The 21,502-nt window shown below is 41.5% G+C and overlaps 1 protein-coding gene across 1 annotated transcript; it reads left to right on the forward strand.

Annotated features, from left to right (window-relative positions):
* Positions 1 to 308: 308 nt before the first annotated feature.
* Positions 309 to 11,633, forward strand: ABCG8 (ATP binding cassette subfamily G member 8). Its single transcript, XM_042779129.1, has 13 exons — positions 309 to 359; positions 1,474 to 1,578; positions 2,312 to 2,468; positions 3,846 to 4,084; positions 4,492 to 4,624; positions 5,688 to 5,957; positions 7,803 to 7,968; positions 8,059 to 8,142; positions 8,451 to 8,650; positions 8,756 to 8,832; positions 10,118 to 10,385; positions 10,908 to 11,035; positions 11,496 to 11,633. The coding sequence occupies exons 1-13, from the start codon at positions 309 to 311 to the stop codon at positions 11,631 to 11,633; spliced, it is 2,016 nt and encodes a 671-aa protein (XP_042635063.1).
* The last annotated feature ends 9,869 nt before the right edge of the window (positions 11,634 to 21,502 follow it).

Genomic DNA, 21,502 nt, shown 5'->3' on the forward strand with positions numbered 1-21,502 from the left:
ACTTGCCACCTCAAAGAAAACAGACGCGTTCCCTGTTCTTTCTGTTTCCAGAGAAGAACTGATCAGTGATTAGCTGATGCCGCTATCTGATGTACCTTTAGCCCGAGCTATTAGCGTCCCAGGGGACGGGAGTATTTCCCTGTCCACGGGGTCATGCCAGCTAGAGACGCAGCGCGCCAGCAGCAATGGTGCTGCAGTGAGGGTGCCGGGAAAGGACCGCGTTCCCAACCAAGAGGAGAAGGATTTCCACAGCTTTCACAGAGACCATAGTCAAACCACTGCAGGGAGCAAGACCTTCCACGACCACTATGAAGGAAACTACAGACAATGTCTCTCTGGACGATGCCAGCTGGAGCCAGGTGATGTGCGAGGGCTTGGCTGTCTGAGAGTGGGAGCCGCGTGGAGTGAGTGGGAAGGAGCCCGGCTATCCCGCAGCCACAGCGCTGGCCAGGAGCTGGGAGAGACCGGCAGCCATCCTGCCCAGGGCTGTCCCAATCAGCGAGCCCTGAGCTGCTCCCGCTCGGGAACGGGAACAGGAAGCACCTGCATCCCCACCGGAGCACACCGGGCATGAGGCTGGTGCCATGCAAGCCCTGCTCAGGTGCCACCGTGGTGGAGCTGAGAGGGTCTCCAAATGTATGGGTGGAGGAGAAAGCCCCCCAGCATATCCTGGACTGGCTTTCCCAAGAGATGCCTTCAGACTGGATCCTCACATTTGCTGGGGAGCACCTGTTTTTAAAAATAAGGTTCAGCATAAGGAAGGGCTCAGAGTGCTTTGGCGGCAGCGGCAGTTTGGAAGGGTTTCGTGTGGCTTTTCAGGCTGCTTGGAGTGATGTTGCTTTCTGCTGTGTATCATAAACTGACAAAAATAATCAGCCTTGTTTGCTGTGAGGGCAGGAGGTGCACACTAAGATCATGGTCATCCTCTGCCAAAGACACCACAGGCACACGTAGGGTCTGGTACACAGGGAACAGGTACATTTGCATTGGCTAGGGTGTCAGCCTGACAAGTAGGAAAAGCACAGAGCTGTGGGAGAGAGATGGCTGGCTCGGAGGAAAACTGCAGGCATGCACACAGAAACTAAACCCAAAGCCAGAAAACTACCTTGGCTAGGATTTTGTAATTGCAGCTGTATGCAAAAGGACCAAGTAGACTCTTGTTATTTTAACTGATATCTCAGAACATTAGGTTCCAGCTGATGAATAGTGAATTTAAAAAAACAAAACAGAAGAAAGAGACTGCACTATTAAAATACAGCACAGCATGTTTGGCCCTCACATGTCACACTGATTAGCAGATAACTGATAACTAATTTCCACCCTTCAGACTTTTGCACTACAGTAACTCATCAATAATGCTGTTACATTCCATAAATACATTTCCCTTCGTGTTTCATCTTTTCTGAACTCAGACTTTAGCAGCACTTTAGTTATTTTAAATAACGGTTGCAATCCACCTATTAACTTTTCCAGACCAAGACCCAGGATACTATTTTTCACTCTGAAGAAGATAACAGTCTTTATTTCACATACAGTGGAAAATCAAATGTTCTGGAGGTCAAACAACTCAACTACCAGGTAAAAATGGTCATTTATACATGTCCCTTCAGCAAGAAGTCTATCCAGCAATGCCTGTTTTAGTACCCAGGCCATTTCAAAAGCCAAATAAAGCTGAAAAAGTTCACACAACTGTTGCACAATTTGTGAGCAGACTCACACTCTTGGCTGCAGTATTGACAGCACACTAATTCCTGTATTGTAAATGCATCCAGTTAAGAGATAAGACAGGAAGAGAGATCTGTTTCTAGGCCCTGCTTTGTTTCAGTCTTGAGCAAAATTATTCTTCTGAGGGCTGGAGCAGAGAGACTTTTTGTTCATCTAGGGATGAAAGGAGCCCTTGCTGGCAAGAACAAGTATGTGGAAGGGGAGAAAGAGAAGATGACTAACAATGAGGGCTTCAATGAACCAGTGAAATATTTAATCTCTTTCTCACCGTGGCATCTGAATAAGATTTTACAATTTTCAGTTTTGTGGAATTTCTAATTATATTTAAAGTTTGAAAGAAAAATTTAAAATTTACAATAGTAATTAATTACCAAAGTAACAAAGCACAGAAAGAGCTTTAGTGATTAACAGAACAAGAAGCAAGGCAAGAAAGCATAGGCTGTAAAAGAACTTCCTTCTATGTATTTCTGAAGATGAACAATAATATTTTAATATATGCTTTGCTTGTAGCATTGTAACTTTGAAGGAATTTGTTGTTAAATAGTTTATTGCTTAAATTGAAGGGACTTGTTTCCTTCTTTGTTAGGTTAACACAGCATCCCAGATTCCCTGGTATGAGAACCTTGCTCAGATGAAGATGCCCTGGACCTGGAAATCAGATCCCAGTTCCCACGTGTCAGTAATCCAAAATCTGAATCTAAAAGTGAGAAGTGGTCAGATGCTTGCAATTATAGGAAGCACTGGTAAGAGCAGCCACATTTTGTTATACGACCAGCTCTCAGATAAAATGTACACAATCAAGAGCAACACTCTGCAGTCTTTATAATGTCAAAATCTAGTTGAGAAAAAACTATTGGATGTATCACTAAAATGCATTCTGTAAGTGACATGATGAACAAGGAAACAAAGAAAGATACTGGGGGGGAAATTAAAATTTGTTTTCAAACCCGATTTTTTTATGCCCTGCACATATTTGCATTTTGCATCTCTCTCAAAGGCAAGGCATATTTGCCAAAGCAGTTTTAACTTTATTCCTAAAAAATGAGAGTTTTCCTCCCTATTGCCATGGGAATTTTTTCTTAGCACATATTCTTAATGTAAGTGAAGCTTACCTTAGAGATTCTCCTGATAATAAAAGGAAAAGCTTTGTGAGATGAAATAACATACTGAGTTATAGATATAGCACCTTTGTAAAGCAATATACACTGAGCACAAACCCCTTTCAGCAAACTAGTCAAACTATTTTCAAAAGCTGTTTATCATCCATTTCATCAAATGCCTTAGTAAAATGGATTAAACTGCTGATGGGTTTCACATTGTCAATGGCAATCAATATGTCACTCTTAAACAGAGCAATGCGTGGTTTACAGATGGATGGGTTTCTTTTTTAAGATGTATGTATTAAGAAGCAAGTGTGGAGTTAATCTTTCAACAGGGAGACTAGAAATAAATGACATCTAATCATAAGAGAGTTCTGTGTGTTTACATACAGAATCATACAACAAAAAGGAAAAATTCATTTGCTGTTTAACTCCAAATCAGGTTTTGTTTTCATTGTTTTACTTTTCTTACCTCTGGGTATGAGCCAGCTTTTCTTAATTATTTGAATGACTTTTTGTCTAATTTAAGTAATAATAATTTTTATTTTAATTGTGATTAATGTTCTTATTGTCTGTATAATCATTCAATGCCTTAGTCATTCAGCTGATCCAGCTGCTGTTTCTGAATTCACAAATCCCTCCACAAAGAAAGCTCTTGCTGAGCATTTGGGTGCCAGCCCTGCAGCCAGGATGGGACCATCTTTCACCTCTGTTTCAAAAGTGAGAGAGTTTACCAGAGATAAGGGACTTCTTGTGTTCATGTCCTCAAAGCCCAAGTACCTAATTCTGCTGAGAAATGGTACAAATTCAAACCACATACTCTGTTCCAGAGGGGAGAGATTTCCTAAACAGGAGATTATAGCCAATATTTTCTTTGAAGATCATCCTGTCTCTGTGACTTTGGGAAAACTTCAGGAGGGGTTGGCGAATAATTTTGTTTTCCTTAACATCTCTGTCCATGCCTAGATCACTTTTCAAAATCATCCCTTGGAAATTAATTTTCAATTTTTATTTTTCTAGCTGGTGGAAAGACATCCTTGCTTGACGTGATAACCTGCCGGGATCATGGAGGCAAAATCAAGTCTGGTCAAGTCACGATCAACAACAAACCCATCACTCCCCAGCTTGTTAGGAAATGCATAGCACACGTGAGGCAGGATGACCGACTGCTCCCCCACCTGACTGTCAGAGAAACACTATTGTTCGTTGCCAAACTGCGCCTTCCAAAGTTTTTTTCAGACTCACAAAGGAAAAAAAGGGTAATTAAGCTGTTGGGAAAAAATAAAGTTGTCAAAAATGTGTCTGACAGGAATTATCCAAGAGATCCTGTGTGTTTGGAGTCAGAACAGCTAATCTGGCATTTTTTTATGTAGATTATGAATTATAAACCTTTTTCATCTTTCAAGATAGAAACCAGCAATTGTTCCAAAGCTCATAAAAAATGACAATCTAGAGAAAGCATTAGAGAGGCTGAAAGACAAACTAAATTTTTGATCGCTGAGCCTTTTTTAACGCTACCTCTAAAATCAAGATTTGTTTTCAAATGTCTCTAGCACTGAAATATCCAGATGAATTTTACCCATATTAATCGTATTTTCAGTTTTATCTGTGCACGAATGTGCAAATGAACTCTTGCTTGACACCTGTCACCCTTGGATGCCCGCAGGTGGAAGATGTGATCGCAGAGCTACGCCTGCGGCAATGCGCCAGCACCCGGGTGGGGAACGAGTACCTGCGGGGCGTGTCCGGGGGAGAGAGGCGCAGGGTGAGCATCGGCGTGCAGCTGCTCTGGAACCCGGGTGAGCACCACTCACACCTTGCTGGCGCCCACCACACTCCACTTGGGCATAACAGGGCGCTGCATGAAGATGGAAGCTTTCAGGGAAGAGCCACACACTCAGTTTTACCCAGGGCAGCTGGAGGAGTTCATATCGGGACACTTAACAGGCCTTTCACCCCTCTCTGCCAGAGGCTGTGTCTCCACAGCACAGTTAGTGACTGCTGCTGGTCCATTGCTTCAATTGCAATCACTGCTGATCACAGATAATACTGTAATTATCACAGGAATAATTCTGTAAACAAAGTGTTTCAGCAGCTGACACACTTCTGTTTCAGTTCCCATGCCAGTGGAAAAGTGGAGACAGACCAAGGCAGAGCCCCCAGCAGCCTTCACTCACCACTCTTTTAAAACACCACTACAAAGATTACTCAAAGTTCCCTGAAGTTACTCTCACAGCAGTGCTGTGGTTTGTGGATATCAGTGTAAGGTTTGGATTTTATCTGACCACGTGCCACAAGTTACTTTGGCTTATTTTAAGAAGAAGATTGTTTTCCTTTCCTCTGACACAAACCCCCATTTACATGTGCAATATTAACAGGAAAGGTAATTTTCTTCACTGTGTAGTCACTGCAGTCTTGTGCAACTCACTGACATGGCTTCCAGTTGCAGGTGAACTAGAAACTTCCATTGTCTTCAGTAGAAGCAAAACATGAGGCTAAATCCACAGCTGATTTTGCTGGATTGAATCCCCTCTCTGATCTTATACATACCAAAAGCACTACTGACCTTGACTGAGCCTCTTGTCGAAAAAGATACCCCATCAGCTTTATCCCTAGGAAATGGATTTGAAAACTTTTTGCTTGTATCAATTATACTTCTAGTAGTTATGGGGAAAGCAGGTTTTTGCTTTTGTAAGAAGTGAAGCTCAGGAATGGATATACTGAAGTAAAAAAAAAAAAAATCTATTTTCTTTAAATTTAAAAATAATGAGTGAAATTTCATGCACTAGCGCCTTTTCACTTAAAACATATTTTCCAAACCAAACATGCTGCTTTTCACAGCTAACTAACTGTCTTTGGCAGGAATACTCATACTTGATGAACCCACATCTGGACTGGACAGTTTTACTGCACATAACCTTGTGATTACATTATCCAGACTGGCCAGAGGAAACAGATTGGTTCTTCTTTCACTTCATCAGCCCCGGTCAGATATCTTCCAACTGTTTGATTTGGTTCTTCTCATGACTTCTGGACTCACTGCCTACTGTGGAACAGCTAAAGACATGGTCCAGTATTTCACAGAACTAGGCTATCCCTGCCCAAGGTACAGCAATCCTGCGGATTTCTACGGTCAGTATCAAGACCTGTCATTAAAAAAATGGGTTACTGGAAATCATTTGCTTTCCTAAGTGGCTAGGTAACATTGATTTTTATTGACCATGACTGTCTTAGAAATTCCTTGTAACTAACTCAAATCAGTATTGCAGCAAGTTCAGTTTTTAATAAAATCCTTATTTGTCAGTACAGGAAATGTAGCAAAAACAAGAGGTACAGACAAAACTAGTTTTAAAAGTGCTTCTTCTAACTGTGCCAGATGCAGTAACTTGTTGACATGTTTAGCATACTTATCCCCATGTCTTAGCTAGTTGAAACTTCTTCTCTGGGAAAGACACAGATCAACGGATCAACTGCTTTCATAGTTCTCTGATTTCTCAATTAAGAAAATGTAGAAGTTTGTTTCCCAGAAGCTAGCTCCTAATCTGAGACAAACCTGGAACAGGTAATGGGAAAAAGGAGTGCTGCCCTACAGAGCACACTGCAAGGGAGAAAATCCTAATCCAAATCAATAATCTTTTTACTGCTCAGAGAAAGATTATATGATTTCAAATCCATCCATCTTCTGGTTTTTGCAACATGAAATCTACCCATTAATCTAATGGCAGGAATCTCTTAACAGAGGTTGGTTCAATTCCAGCGCTTAGGTCTTTGCACTCAAGTTGGCCAGAAAACCTGGTACAGACCTCAGACAACCACAATATTCTGGAGTAACCTCTTCAGCTGTGCCTGTATGGCAGGCAGTGCCAGCTGTGCAGAGATAAACAGAAGTTAACCTTGGTGTCAAGCCCCACAAAAAGACCTTTGTCACCATCAGGGTACAGAGCAGTCCTCAGCCAAGGAAGCCTTGAGGAAGGCTTGCAGCACCTCTGTATGGGAATGGAGAACAAGAGGCATTCCTGGGGAAACCTGTAGCTGCAGCCTGTGGTTACAGAGACAAACCCCTGTGACAAGGAGGTGGGAAGGGCAGAGAGGCAGGTGGAAGATCATTGAATGGTATGCACTGAGTCAGTACCCACAGGAAAAGAAAGGAAATATGGGCAGCAGGAAGGTGGAAATAGGACTGGATGGCAGAGCATCCACAGCAAGAGGGAGCACCTGATGGAAATACACAGATGCTGGCTGTGTGTCTAACAGAGAAACAGGTGACCAGGGCAGAAGGGAAGGCAAAGAATTTCTGATGGACTTCTGCTGAGAGTGGCTAAACAGACATGGTCAGCCCAGTGCAAGGAGTTAGGAAACGTGCAGTGATAGCTCTCTCAGCAAGCATCTGTAAAACATCAGATATTATCAATCTAATCAAAGGTCAGCATGGGGAAATACTACTGTAAGTTTAGATTTAAAGAAAAAAAGCTAAGTCAGCTATTATTGGTATGACTATGTTGTCCTTAGATGATTCCTTTTGGACTTTCTCAGTATCAGGTAAAGTTTATGGCACCTCTTTAAGATACAACTAAGACAGTAACTGAAATTTTGCAGAGGAAGAAAAAAGGTGATTTAAGTCAAAGTCACATAAAAGACTGTAAATGCTTACATGCCAGGAAGGAAATTCAAACTCTTTTCTTAGCACTGCTCTGAAGGTGCTATGAAATTTATAAAAATCTGAAATAGTAGTTTATAATACTATAATAAGCAATTGTGTAATCTCTCAGTGATTCATTGAGTGACTAGGTAAAAACCACACGCATTAACAATCTGTTAATCTCTAATTACCTAAAATAACTGATAGTTTTAACTGTTGTAAGTTAATGCATGTACACAGGTTGGACTGTTTGCTCCCCATGAAACCCCTGATTCTAAACACATCATAAAGTTCTTTCTTCTATAGCACATGGGCTCACATCAAGTAATGTCTTGCAGTTGACTTGACCAGTATTGATAAACAGACTGAAGAAAAGGAGATGGAAAGCCGAAAAAGAGCAAATGCTCTTGCCAACTTGTTTGTAGAAAAGGTCAAACATTTTGATGATTTCTTATGGAAAGCTACTGAAGGAGACAACGCTGAAACCACAGTCATCAAGCAGAGGTAAAGAAAAGAGTGTCGTAGAGAAGATCTGGAATAGTAGCTACACCTTCTGCTAATTTAATTTTTTTTTCTCTTTTTTCTTTTGGCCAGGAATTCAGAAGAGGTTATCAATATGCCTCACCATTCAAGTGATCAATTACCAGGACCCTTAAAGCAGTTCACTATATTATTAAGGTAACCTTATCTTCAGCACAAACAGTTATGCATAGTGCCCATTTGTATTTAAAATCATCAGAAAGAGGCATAGAACATCCCACCCAATTGTCCTCCTTCAGGCTTTGAGCATTTCAGACCTGAAATACTTGGTGGCTATAGGTGCTTCATAGGTTTGATTAGGTAAAATCCTTTACAGGGAGACCAACTCCTGTCCTAGCCAAAGCCAGCAAGTTCCAAGGACTGATTTTAACACTCTTTGGGGCTATGTGTCTGAATATAACCGGCATTAGTATTATATCTTACGGTCAATATTGCTGTTTTCCTAGTCGTCAGGTCTCCAATGACTTCAGAGATCTTTCAACATTATTAATCCATGGATTTGAAGCCCTTCTTATGTCATTACTAATTGGATTTTTGTACTATGGCCATGAAAAAAACGGACTCTCTATTCGTGACACAACAGCACTGCTGTACATGATAGGTGCCCTAATCCCATTCACAATAATTTTGGATGTTATTGCCAAATGTAAGTGTCAGTCTTCTTGTGAATGCTATAAGGAATAAAAAATTCTTAAGTCTATGAAAAAAAAACTTATTAATAGAACCCAGTGTGTTTGTTCCTACCCTGCAGGTCACTCAGAAAGAGCAATGCTTTATCATGACTTAGAAGGTGGAATGTACTCTGTAAGCCCATACTTCTTTGCTAAGGTAATTGGTTTTGTTGCCAGGAAATACAAACAGCTGTCTTGAACATTAAAAAACACAAGCCAACCAAAGTCTTGTTGTATAAATAATCACATTCATATCAGACTTAGTTCTTTTGTGTCTGCCAGCTAAGGCTATCAGTCTCCCTTCCTTAGTATTAATAGATTAAGCTTCACACTAGTTTAGAACTTTGCCATAAGTCACAGCTGAGATCCCACACCAGAAAAGCCAAAGAAGAACTTTTCACTGGGTTCTTTGGCCAAAATGAAAAAAACCTCAGATTTCCAGGTTTAGAATTTCACATACCTGCTTACTTAATTCACTGCAGCATCTCTGAAAGTTTGTTTACTTATCTTGCTCTGTAAAACAAAACACTCGTAATCAAATGCTAAAGCAGAGGTAAAACAGAAATGACAAAATGCTGTAATATTTCCAGTAGTCATTTGGACCTGTATTGGTCCAAGCTAAAAAATGTATTACGTGCACAAAAAGCCAGAGTTTCTAGAATTAAATTCAGAACTTTTAAAAAACTACATTCTCTTTTTCACAAGGGTTTTGAATAATCCCTCTTTTGTGATGTTAGATGAGTTCTGCCTGCCATGGCATCTGTAATTTAGGTTTCCATTTCTGCACAAGATTTTAAATGCTTATTAGTGGTTGCCAGAGAAAAATATTCTTTGCATTGTGTCACAAAGATTGCACATTATTCACAGAGAAATCGATGTAATTTGTTACAACCTTGGTATTACAGGATAGTAGCAACCCTCTTTGGAAGAACTAATACTCTCTATATACCTCTTTAGATATTTGAGAAAATCCCAGTTATGCTTTTGTTTTACAATGAATCAAATTGCTAACTGGACTGCCTTTGGGACAAGGTGGTGAAGGGACCAACAGCCAAATTTGTCTCAAATTTGATCTCACACTAGTTTCAACCAAATTGGGACAAAATAATCCATTGCCATGAGTCAGTAACAGCATTACCATTATCAAGCACACCAGTTTACAGTGTATTACATTCTCAGAAGCTCCCAAAACTCTTAACAAAATAGTCTGTAACCATTAGTTTTCAGCATTGTTGCAACCGGAGAAAAAATTAGCAAGGAGTTGTTTCTGTTGTGGATTGGTTTTGCATGTCACTGGCAAGCCCTAACAGGGAGATGATTGCATTCTAAGGGAGTATTTCCTATAGCTCTTACTAAACAGTCCATAAGTACATTAAGGCACATCTCATGTATTCTTGTAACTATCATTCACCTTTTTTTTAAATTTTCATCTTCCCAAACAGATTTTGGGGGAGCTCCCAGAACACTGCGTTTTTGTTATAATTTATGGGGTTCCCATCTACTGGCTGGCAAACCTTGTTCCTGAGCCAGAACCTTTCCTGCTGAACTTCCTGTTATTGTGGTTGGCTGTTTACAGTGCCCGTGCCATGGCACTTTGGGTGGCAGCTCTGCTGCCGACGTTGCAGCTCTCGGCCTTCCTTGGCAATGTCCTCTTCACTTCATTCTACCTGAGTGGTGGTTTTGTCATAAGCCTGAACAGCCTCTGGACAGGTAAGACAAAACTCCCACCCTCCCTCCAAACTGAAATATCAATGGCTTTCATCAGTGACTGTGTATCCTGTGCAGGAAAACTCAGCTTTATTCTTACCTTTGTAATAATCTTCTTGGATGGTGACAGAGCAGCCAGGTCATCCATTTTACATTTACATCAGTTTCTCCATCTGAAAATGAGCAACAAGAAGTTTGGTCAAAAAAGCACTAGTGAAAGGCTAGCTTCTTACGTGGTTGCTATATTCTTCAGTAAAAAGAATTGTATTCAAAAGACAAAGATGGAGCTCCAGGAAGACTTAGCTGACAGGGGGAGTTTGATGGATATGGATATTAGCTAACTCCTCATTTCCCATCTCCATCTAACTATGTAAAGTATATCTGCCATTTTGTCCAATAATAAACTGTCACATGTTTACAGCCTCTGGCTGTCAAGAAGTGAGACAAACCTGCTGTATTTGGCAGCAGTATTTGAGGTCTTAAGTTTTGCATGTGCGTATAAATTTCTGTTATTTTCTTTTTCAGTTCCTTTTTGGGTTTCAAAAATCTCTTTCCTCAGATGGAATTTTCAAGGAATGATGCAAATTCAATTCACTGACACCACATATGAAATGACTGATGGAAACTTTACTTTTCAAATACCAGGGAAACTTGTAAGTTGGTAATAAAAATCGTTGCAGACATTTGATAAGAAATTGGAATGCTGTTTATATGCCTCTCATATTTAAACAGATGCTGTAGGCCTCAAATTCGGCAATCGCCAAACCAACACGTAATGTTGTGTTACACTTGGTTGTAAATTTGCTCCTGAAGATGGCCCTACAGCAGTCACTCCTTCTATGCCTTTCTTGCAGTTGAAGAGAAAAACAAAAATAATAAAGTGCAAGTCTTTCCCACACCAGCCCCAAATATGTGCTTTGCTGGAATTTTAGAAGCTGAGCTATGTTCTTGTGAAATAGAAGTAGGATAGCTGCAGCCCTCTATCAAACTACCCAAGCTGGAAAAGAAGGGGAGGTAGCAGGGGCCAGGGAAGCTTACACATAAAAGACACTTCACAGATGGTGCATGAAAATTTTGTGTCTTTTCCTAATTTTGTGTTATCGGTCATTACAGGTCACTCAGGCTATGGACCTGGACTCCCACCCCCTCTACGTGAGCTACCTTGTCCTCACTGGCATCATTTGCAGCTTCCTGCTTTTATACTATTTATCTCTGCGCTTTATCAAGCAGAAATCAAGCCAAGACTGGTAAGAGCAGCGGAGGCAGCAGGTGCCGGCCTCTCCTGCAGGAAGGCCGGGGAAGAAGGCTCCCGGTGCGGGAGCCCGGCAGGCGCCCAGGAGCGGGGAGCGCCAGCAGCCACAGGATGGCAGCAGAACCCCAGGAGTCGGGACGCGGGCGGGAGCTGCCAGGACCGCGGCTGCAGCCTGGGATCGGGGTCGGGGGTGGGCTTGGTGCTTTCTATTTGCTTCACGTACGGTCTGAACGAGTGACAAGGCGCTTGTGAATCCCGCACATCTGGAAATAGTCTGAGCTATGGGCCCCCAATATAAAAGGACCCATCGCACTCCGTAATAAGAGCTGCTGTTTTAGTCCATAATGTTTGAACATACAATGATCACTTAATTCAGAGGGCTGCAAGAGAACAGGATCAAAGCACTTTCTGTGGCATATATGACATTTAACATATTAAAAACAGCAGAGAGGAAAGCAACACAAGATTTCACAAGTGCGTCAGGAGAACATGCAAGGATGGAAAACACAATTGTTAACTACTCTGTGTTCCAACTGCTTATGTACTTTAAAGCTTTATTTCTTTGTTTTAAAGCTTTGCCTTTGTGTTCCACTAATATGCTGATGATGCCCAAAACAAGTATTTGCTCACTGTATAGCTGCGATCTTGTAATAAATAAAATTATCTCACCTTCTTGGATTTATTTTTACAATATAAATGCATACCAACTGATTGTTATTAATGATATCTTTCTCTGTTGCAATACATATCATAGCAATTTGCCAAGTTTGCTTCCTAAGGTTCTCGGTAGAAAACACCAACCTGCCCCTGAGTAATTAAAAATCTAATGATGCAACCTATTAATGCTTGTCATAGTGCACCTAGTTATGCTCAGAAAATGAGTGTCAGTAAATAAATGGCCGTAATTCACAGAGTCATGGTAAGTGCACGTGCAAATTAGGTGTACAGTTGCTGTGAGCAGTTTGTAAGATTAGTTTGCTTGCTTTTAAAAGTTTAGATGCCTATCTCTGTTCTTACATATAGACTTACATATATACTTGACTTTCATTTGCATGTTGCACACAGAGGAAAATGCCTAGTGAAATCAGCTGTAATGTCCCAGATACTTGTCATGTAAATTGTGATGTTCGGTTGGCTTTGGTTTGGTTCTTTGTTTGTTGGTTTTTTTTAAGAACTAGAAATGAAAGAACAACTGTGTTTTATTATTCTGTTTGGCAGTTAGGACTGCCACATTACTTTCCACAGGTTCTACATGGTAATAAATTCCCAGGAGGACCCTGGTCTTTAGATGTTCAGCAGGTCTAAGAAAATAAGATCTTCAGCCCCCAGGCAGCAGTAGGAATCCAAAACACTCCAAGGTTCTTCTAAGGTGAATTCTACCATTTCTTTCTCCTTCTACTGCATTGGATTTCAAAAAACCCCACTTGATCTGATCTTAGTGTCATTTTGAAATTATCAGATTTTCACTGCCTTTTAGTGGCAAAGCCAATTCTTTCAGTCCAATTCAGCATCATTAAATTGTCAGAATAGCAGCTTCCTGTTTGATTCTTAATTATTCCTTTTTATTATATTTAAGACACTTAATTTTTTTTAAAGTGGTTTACTCTTCTTTGTAATGATCTGTTGTGATTAGAATCTCTTTTATATTACACTGAAGTTTTAAGGGTATATATTGGTAGTTCTAGTCTAAACCTCTATTTTCAAGGTATTTAGAGGATTAAATTCTAGGCTGACTCTCTGTTGTGAATTCACTTTGATGTTTAATAAAAAAAAAGGAACGACACAATGGGAGAAATTAAAGACATAAGGGACAGCTCTGAATTTTAGGGGCATATTGTCACGCACAGAAATCTTCAGGCATCTAGATAAGAATATACCATAGCCTTAACTTTGAATTTCCTTCCTTTTGTGAAATTAGTCAGGCTGATGACATTACTTAAACAGCCTTTTTTCATTTAATATTCCACCCTCTTACCATTATGCAGCAGGACCAAACGGTGTGAGTGTTTCAGAGGTGGTGTTATGACAAGGGTGGATGTATCCATAATGGGGACTTGAGCGGTGAGCCGAGGAACAGCCCGCGTGCGGAGTGCGGGAAGAGCTATCATAGGATGTGGCCAGGCCTCTGTTTACACAGAAAAAGCTCATATTCTATATACTACAATTACATTAGCACACTGCCTATGATCATATCTTGTTTCCTTGATGCCGAGAGATGGGGAATATAGGCTGTGATTATTGTTACAGGCTTTAGCAATAAGAAGGTAGGAGCCTTGAAATACCAGCAATTAGCGTTCATGCCTAACAATAGCATCCGTGGGGCTGTGTACGGAGCAGGGCTCAGGGAACAGTGGGTGGATGACACACAACCTGCCCCACTCGCACTGCTGGCACTTGCAAATAACACAGGTTTGGGGGAGCCATGCCCCTCTTAGCCAGTGAAGGACATGCTGTATGCCTTGGCCTCTGTGCACGCTTCCACAGCAGAGCTGCTGCAAAAAAGAAAATGACTGGTGAGGCAACACAAGTCTTCCTGTGAGCTCCAACCAAGGCTAGAAGTCGTACCTGAATTTCAGCACAGCTTTGCTTTCCATGTTTGAGAGCACTGTTCCTTCTCCTTAGACTGTATCCCGGTATCCGCAGCAGCAGCAGCTCACTGTGCTCTCCTGCCTGCACTCCCTGCATCAGTATCACCAGAGCTGCTGCAGTCCACAACAATCTCAACACTGACACTGAACAACACAAGGAAGATGCTGCCCAAAACTCACCATACTGCCCACTCTGTGCCATAACTCACCGTACTGCCCACTCTGTGCCAAAACTCACCATACTGCCCACTCTGTGCCAAAACTCACCATACTGCCCACTTCATAGGGCCAGTACCATGTTAGGGACTCCAGCAATGTGGTAAGGTAGATGTGCTACTCAGCAAAGCACTGCCTGCCAGTCCAAAATTGCCACTGTCCAAGGATTCACCAACTGCTGTCTTTGCTCTCCCTATATCCTCCCCGGCCAGCTTTAGAAGGGATCTCCTCAGCTGTAAATCCCAGTCCCTGCTCCTGCTGACAAGCAAGTCAGTGCAAAACTGGTTTTGAACTGGCACCACATTTGATTGGTTACAGGGTTTCCAGGTTGTTTTGTCCAACTACCGTTTGAACTGTGCACAACCCAGCCTCATCAGTCTGTGGGGCTGCAGTGTGCAGATGGGTCCAGTTTGGGAATGGCATTATCAAATACAAGCAACAAAAACCTCTGTAAGGAAAATTCACCAAATTTAGAATCACAAGAGTTGTCATTGGTTACATGGCTACTGATCTGTTAAGACACAGACTAAAAAATTCCTTATATTAGTTTGGTATTTAATATGGAAAGAGGTGGGAAGTGCTTCCGCAATTTCCGCTCCAAGTTTACGCAGTCTCTCCACTATGTCAAAAGGACAAACTTTCACCACTGGAAAATGGATTATAGAAACACTGCCCTGCATATTGGCTCATAAGGTAGTGTTAGTCCTCCAAAATATTTTTAAATTCTCCTTGGGGAAGGACTAGCTTTCACTATGGCTAGCATAAATTAATAAGTAGTTGCCAAAAGTTTAATTTCATATTTGTTCATTCCAAAAATCTCTTCAGAAATGCTAGGCAAGTAGCAAGTATCAATGGCCATTCCTTCTAATAAAAAACTCCACTGAATTCCTTTAAAGAAAAAAATCACAGACAATACACTATGCATGGAGATTCTTTGAGTAAGAAATTGCAGGTGTTGGTGTGTCCACTTGTACCAGAAATAACAAACCTTTCAGGTTATAGCCACAGTGATTAATTTTAATGGCAGTAGACAAGAAACAGTGTACACAGAGCTCTGTGACATGCTGCTTTTTTTTTTATACTCTGAGAGCCAAGACAAGCCCTTCATGTGTTAGCAGCTATTAATTAAGGCAACAATGTTTAAGCAGTGGGTTGAGGTAATTTTAAAACTGCTTAACCCTTTTCAGAACTGCTGAGCTTTAGAAAGCACATATATATGTGTGCTCATATTAATATGTAGAAATATCTGCATGAATGGATTACATACATATGTATATACACACATAACTAATGCCTATGATTGCTCTCTTTTTTTTGTAGAGAATATTTAAAAAGCAGTTTAAAAAGCAGATCAAATCCATAATTTACAGAAGTGCTGTTGCCAATTTATATAATTAATTATAAGACTGTTTGTTGACATTTATTTTGTCATTAAATCAAATTTAAAGGTTATTTTGAATTGCAAATTTTGTTGGCATTATTTTGCTTTCATGGTCACAATTAGATACTTGTAATGCTTCTGCTGCTAAAAACCCTGCAACTTCAAACCCTTAACATTCACACCATGGCTTCAGAATCAGCATCTCCCATCAACAACACATCTGTATGTTTTGCTCCTCTTTAAGCATCTGATCAGATTTTGCTATATTTCCTACTGCATCTCACCACTGTTTCTGCCCCATGGTAGTTTTGCAAGTTGAGTGAGTTTAGTGGCCTAAGTACTGGTTAAAGTACTGGCCAGAACTACATGGTGAGTAAACAAACAATGCCACTTGTATCAAAAATAATTTGTATTTTTTACACAAGCAAATGAGCCTGAATTTTCAAGCAGATGTGGAAGAATTGGAAATCTATGAACATTCATAAGTAATCCAAACCAAAATGCAGACAACGTAATTTTCAATAAACTCACAGTGCCTTGCAGTAACATACAACCACACCAGGTCACAGGTAACATCATCAGTCTTCAAGACAGTACCTTTGCTCACTTTACCTTACTGGGGGGTGGGGAAAGTGTTTAGAAAACAACAGAAACTTTCCTAACACAGAAAACCTTCACCTCTCACTGAGAAAATCAGAAGGAAGAAAACCAAGCAATGTAGCAACACTGTTATGCCTGTCCAGCCTCCACAGCAGCTCCTCCCTGACACAAGTAAACATCATCTTTCTCACAATTCAGTGCTGTGAAGATTGCCCTAAAAGAACTGAGTATTATCTTAACAATTGCTTTTCAACCCAAATCTTCTATGACTCAGTTAAAAATACCCAATTGCCTTGTGGTAGTGCTTCATCTGACTGTTTTAAGGCATAAAAATGGGAGCTCCAAACCAGGTAGCAGAGTGCTACACAAAATGAAAACTTAGAAGAACAAGATGTGTAGTGCCCTTATTAGCTGCACCAGGTACTGGATGTTATGTTACACAAGGCAGTCACTGGATTTCCAAGTGGGAAAGCCAGAGGTCAAACCTGTGGTGGCCATCAGCCCAAGAGACTCTGATGTCAGTTGAGCAAAGCAGAACACTAACAACTTCTTTGCTCTTTTAGCAATCCCTTGATAGAATAATTTAATCAACTTTTTGGTTTGCAGTTCTTAGCAATAGGAGCATGAGCTGCCACCTCCCCCAGAGCCACAGGAGCACAGTCCCACCAGCCCAACAGTGATTCTGCACACAGCACTTCTGGCTGCTCACACCACACCTGCTCCCCCAATTCCCCCCACAGCTTCTACAAATATTCAGTAAAAAAAAAAAACAACAAAAAAACCATTTTGGCCAAGTATTATTGTTACCAAGAAAGGTGCACTTGTCTGGTTACAGCAGAGCTCAGCACTGCCCAACGCTTTTCCACACACTTTCTCCAGGTTCATTCCTTCTAAAAGCAAGACAAAACAAAGGTGAATGAGTATTTTTAGCTTTTTGTACTTCACAGGGAGTTGCTCAGCGCCTCTGCATTGGAAAAACGCCTTGCAGCTCCATACTATGTTCAGTGACAGGCGCGTGATACATTTCCACTGGAAAAAAACTCTTGAACATGACTGACAATAGTAAAGCCACAAATTACCGTAATTTTATGCCCCCTGCAGCTAGTGGTGTAAAACATAGTTTTCAACCTTGTTTTTACTTGCTGAATTTAGACAAATTTATAATGTTATTGATGACAGTGAGAAAGACACTCAAATGCAGAAATTGTATTCCTTGGCACAAACACAACTGGAGCACAATATTTTATATGTACTATAGGGGATGAAAAATACGGTTGTCTTTAAATACATATATATAAAAGGGTGGAAAACTAGAGGATTCAAAGTAATTAATTTCACATCATATACATATTTATTTTCACCTATCACACACTTGATCGGGTTTTTTTCCTCCTCCCTAGAATGCTGATCTGTTAACCAGGTGCAGCACATGATATTACCAGTGCTCTGTCTTGCTGAACACTAATGTTTGAAATGCAGGCTGTGTCAATAATATCATAAAGAAATGCAAAATGCTTTGTGTAAGCAAAGTCTACAGATATATTGCTCCTAATGGATTTTCCAGTGAGCATACACTTTCTACCATATTTCTAATTTTTACAGGGTAATTTTACTTACAAAGGGTTCTGAGGGCCCTAGAACTGGACAGCTGCTAGAGATGATCAAGCTTTACAGTTAACTAACCCCACACACAGACCATTCTATCTACTCACTAAACTGATGGGAGGGAAATCCCAGGGAATTCTGCAAGTAATAAGGGCAATTGCATGATTTATTTTTGATGTAGGCAGAAAGTTTTTCAGATTATGGCTGACTACTGGACACAGTTGTTTCAGTTCCAACCTCACCTGAGGCTGCAATTTCAGTAGCAGAACACACAAGAAATGGTGACGGCTCCAATGCTACATACGGTCCTGTATCCAGACTCCTGTTCAACACCACCCTGAATTACACTAACACCACACTTACGTTTTGAATTTGAGAAGTGAGAGGTTGAGGGGCTGCCGCTGGAACAAACTTCCTTTGGCATTTCTGGCCTGTGATGATGCTCCTCTCCCTTCAGCCACCCAGCTGTGATTACAGGGCCAGTGCTGTCCCGACTCCCTGTGGGGCAAAGGCACGAGGGCCAGCTTGACTCAGCAGCTCTGATCAGTCCTTTCTGGCTTCTTCCTTCACTGAGCGGGGCTCAGCAGCCAATAAACCCCCAGCAGCCCTTGCTGCTGCCACAGCTGCCTGCTCCAGCACATCTCAGGGAGAAGTTGTTGAAGAGGAGCCAGTGGGAGCCAGGCTAAAGGCAAAGGTCCATGGTGGTGTCTCATCGACCACAGCAGCTGACAACCTGCAGGCTGCTCCTTCCCCTCATGGTCATTCAAACCCAATCACTCTCAAATCCCAAGATACAGGCATAATAGTAAGCCATTCTTTCCACTTTCCCTGTACTTCCCATCCCTTCAGAGTGTCCTCTGCACTGATCCTGTATTTTCACAACCACCCCTTCCAGCCCATCTCCCATAAATAAAAATCCAGCACCCAACAAAACAGCCTTTCAGAGCCTTCTTTGGCAGCCTTGAAGGAGGTTGGTCGGAACAACCCTGTCCTGTCCACTCTCTCCTGCTTTCCCTCCAGCCCAAACTACTTTCCACCTGGAAAGTCCACCCTCCACTCCTGCCCTCAAGACTCAACTCCAGCTATCTACAATCCTTCCCAGAACACTTTTCAGACCTGCCCTGGTCTCACAGACAACACGAAGAACACTGATACCAACTACTTGCCAAGCCAAGAACGAAATTTGCTGCTGGTTGTCAAGGCTCATCACTGCCAGACACTGGGGTTTGCTGCTTTCATAGCTCTGAGTTCAATGGCACTTAGAGCTGAGGGAAAGAACTGTGAGAAACACAGAGCTACAAAGAGATTTGTAGCAATCACTGCAGACAATAGCAATTCCACAGATACCAGTGCTTTATCAGTGTTCAAGAGAAATCACATGAGAAATTGTGAAGCATTAGCCAACTGCAGTATAAAGGTTTAAGAGTATCATGGAGAAACCTTGCATTAATAGTTTTATCTAAAAGTAGATCAACGTGGAACCCCCCTCTATAGCAGGCTCTGCATAAGACAGTTTCTATTATCTCATTTTCTTAATTACAGGAAACAGTAGAGAAAACTTAAACCTCAAACTTCCATATCTACTCTTATTTCCATATCTAATGGGAACCCCAGCACTTTGCTCTTGTAGCTGAGGATCTGCACACTCAGGAAGATGCCCTCAGATTGAATTACAGTCTCAGCTGGAGCCACTAACTTAGAAGGATATTGGATTTCCTCTGATTGTTGATTGACAGAAGCACTGGCAAACCACCCGAGGCTGCAGGCATTCTGGAAAGGAAATACTTTTTGGCAGTTTAGTTTACACAGAAATTATGAGAATAATTTTAAGAAATGCTGAGAAACACTTACTTTAAAAAAAAGGGGGCTACATTCAATGACAGTCTCAGCTTTTTCTTACATGCTTACTTTTTTCACCTCTACAGTAAAAATAAACTGGTGCAGGAAACTGGACATTCCTTCTAGACGCTGACAGATTTCTCACACTGAATGGCCACATCCATCACTTCTGTCACTTTCTCCTCTGCTGTGTTCCTGGGGAGTTCAGAAGCATATGTTCAAGAAAAGCACTAAATACAGTAGTACCCTGGTGAACACACTACCAGTCTATTCCTCTGTCAATATGTGCACGCATGATCCTCCCTTCAGTTACGATTCTCCCTTGTCATATAAACTGCAGCTGAATCCTGCTGACTCAGGTATTCCATCTATAAAAACCCTCTGATTGTCACTGCCAGAGTCACAATCCCCTCAGCTACTCCATTTTCAACAGTGGGTACATATTAACAAAGTGTGAAGAACAGCTACTAACCTACCAAGCTGCAACTCGTGCTATGAAAAAGGGTCTCGGGAGACAATGAGTTGAACGAACTGTTTTAGTAGATAAGGATAAAACCATAGCATGTAATTATCATGCTGCAAATGACTATATCGGTACTTAATGAGGAAACTTTTCCTGTGTTGATCTCGAAAGACCAAAAGCCCCCTGCTCCTGCCACTGCCTCAAGGGGAGTGGGGGAAGAGGCAAGCCCATAATGTGGTGCAGGGCACAGAAGTGCGATTAAGTCATCTCAATTCAGGCAGCAAGCTTTTCCCAGTCCTCTCAACCCCAATCAAGACACACGATTATGCAAACACATACACACTCCCACAATTTGCTTTCTACAGTAACATGTCAGGTCATGGCATGTCAGCAAGCTCTCTGCTTCCCACAGAGGCCTCTGGAAAGGCATGCTTCCATCTCACAGACACTGCACCTGGTCTGGATCTTGAACAATCCCAGTTACCCACTAGCCAGTGGCAAATAATTCTATCCTGCTTTAAAGGGGTGCATGTTGTGCTCAGTGTGACAGAGTGTGTTTGCTCTCAGGACCAGTAAATCATCATGACAAGTTCGCAAGGCTGCCATTCTGCATTTTGTCATCTTACAGGTTTCTCTCTTTGAAGACGAAGAAATAATGAAACCGCCTACTTATTTGGTGAAGAAATGCCAACCTTCTAAACTGCACTTTTCTTCATGCTTGAAATGGCTGAGTCTCAGCACAGCGATGCACAAGAAATATTATCATTTCAAGCGTGTTCTTGAAGAGTCGGCACAAATGCCGATTCTGCAAAACCTTCCCGGTATAACCTTATTTCAGACTGAGATGATTGTGTCCCAGAGTGGCACAAATCCCTCATTGGCCCACATTTTAAAGACAGGAGAGACTGCACTTCTCAGTGTAATCATCCCTTAACTGCACACGAAACACTTACTGGAACAGGAAATCAAAAGTATTATCACACAACAGCAGCCTATCCTTTGAATAATCTCCTTCTTCCCATCTCTGCCACAGAGATGAGCTGCATTCCATAAGTCCAGGCTACTCCAATAGGATCCCAAATGATCAGCACATCCTTTTGCTCGTTTCCCTGCCACTGCCGCCATGAAACTCTGGTTCTGTTTGGTCTCATGTTCCTGGAGCACCTCACTGATGTT

Source organism: Catharus ustulatus, chromosome 3 (assembly GCF_009819885.2).
Source record: "Catharus ustulatus isolate bCatUst1 chromosome 3, bCatUst1.pri.v2, whole genome shotgun sequence".
NCBI lineage: Eukaryota > Metazoa > Chordata > Aves > Passeriformes > Turdidae > Catharus > Catharus ustulatus.

What these genes read in the sequence shown, in the direction of transcription:
- ABCG8 (XM_042779129.1), top strand. Translation starts at nt 309, where the DNA reads ATGAAGGAAACTACAGACAATGTCTCTCTGGACGATGCCAGCTGGAGC. An exon ending in TTTGGATGTTATTGCCAAAT is followed by an intron (nt 8,651 to 8,755) that starts GTAAGTGTCAGT and finishes CCTACCCTGCAG; the next exon opens with GTCACTCAGAAAGAGCAATG. An exon ending in GCCCATACTTCTTTGCTAAG is followed by an intron (nt 8,833 to 10,117) that starts GTAATTGGTTTT and finishes CTTCCCAAACAG; the next exon opens with ATTTTGGGGGAGCTCCCAGA.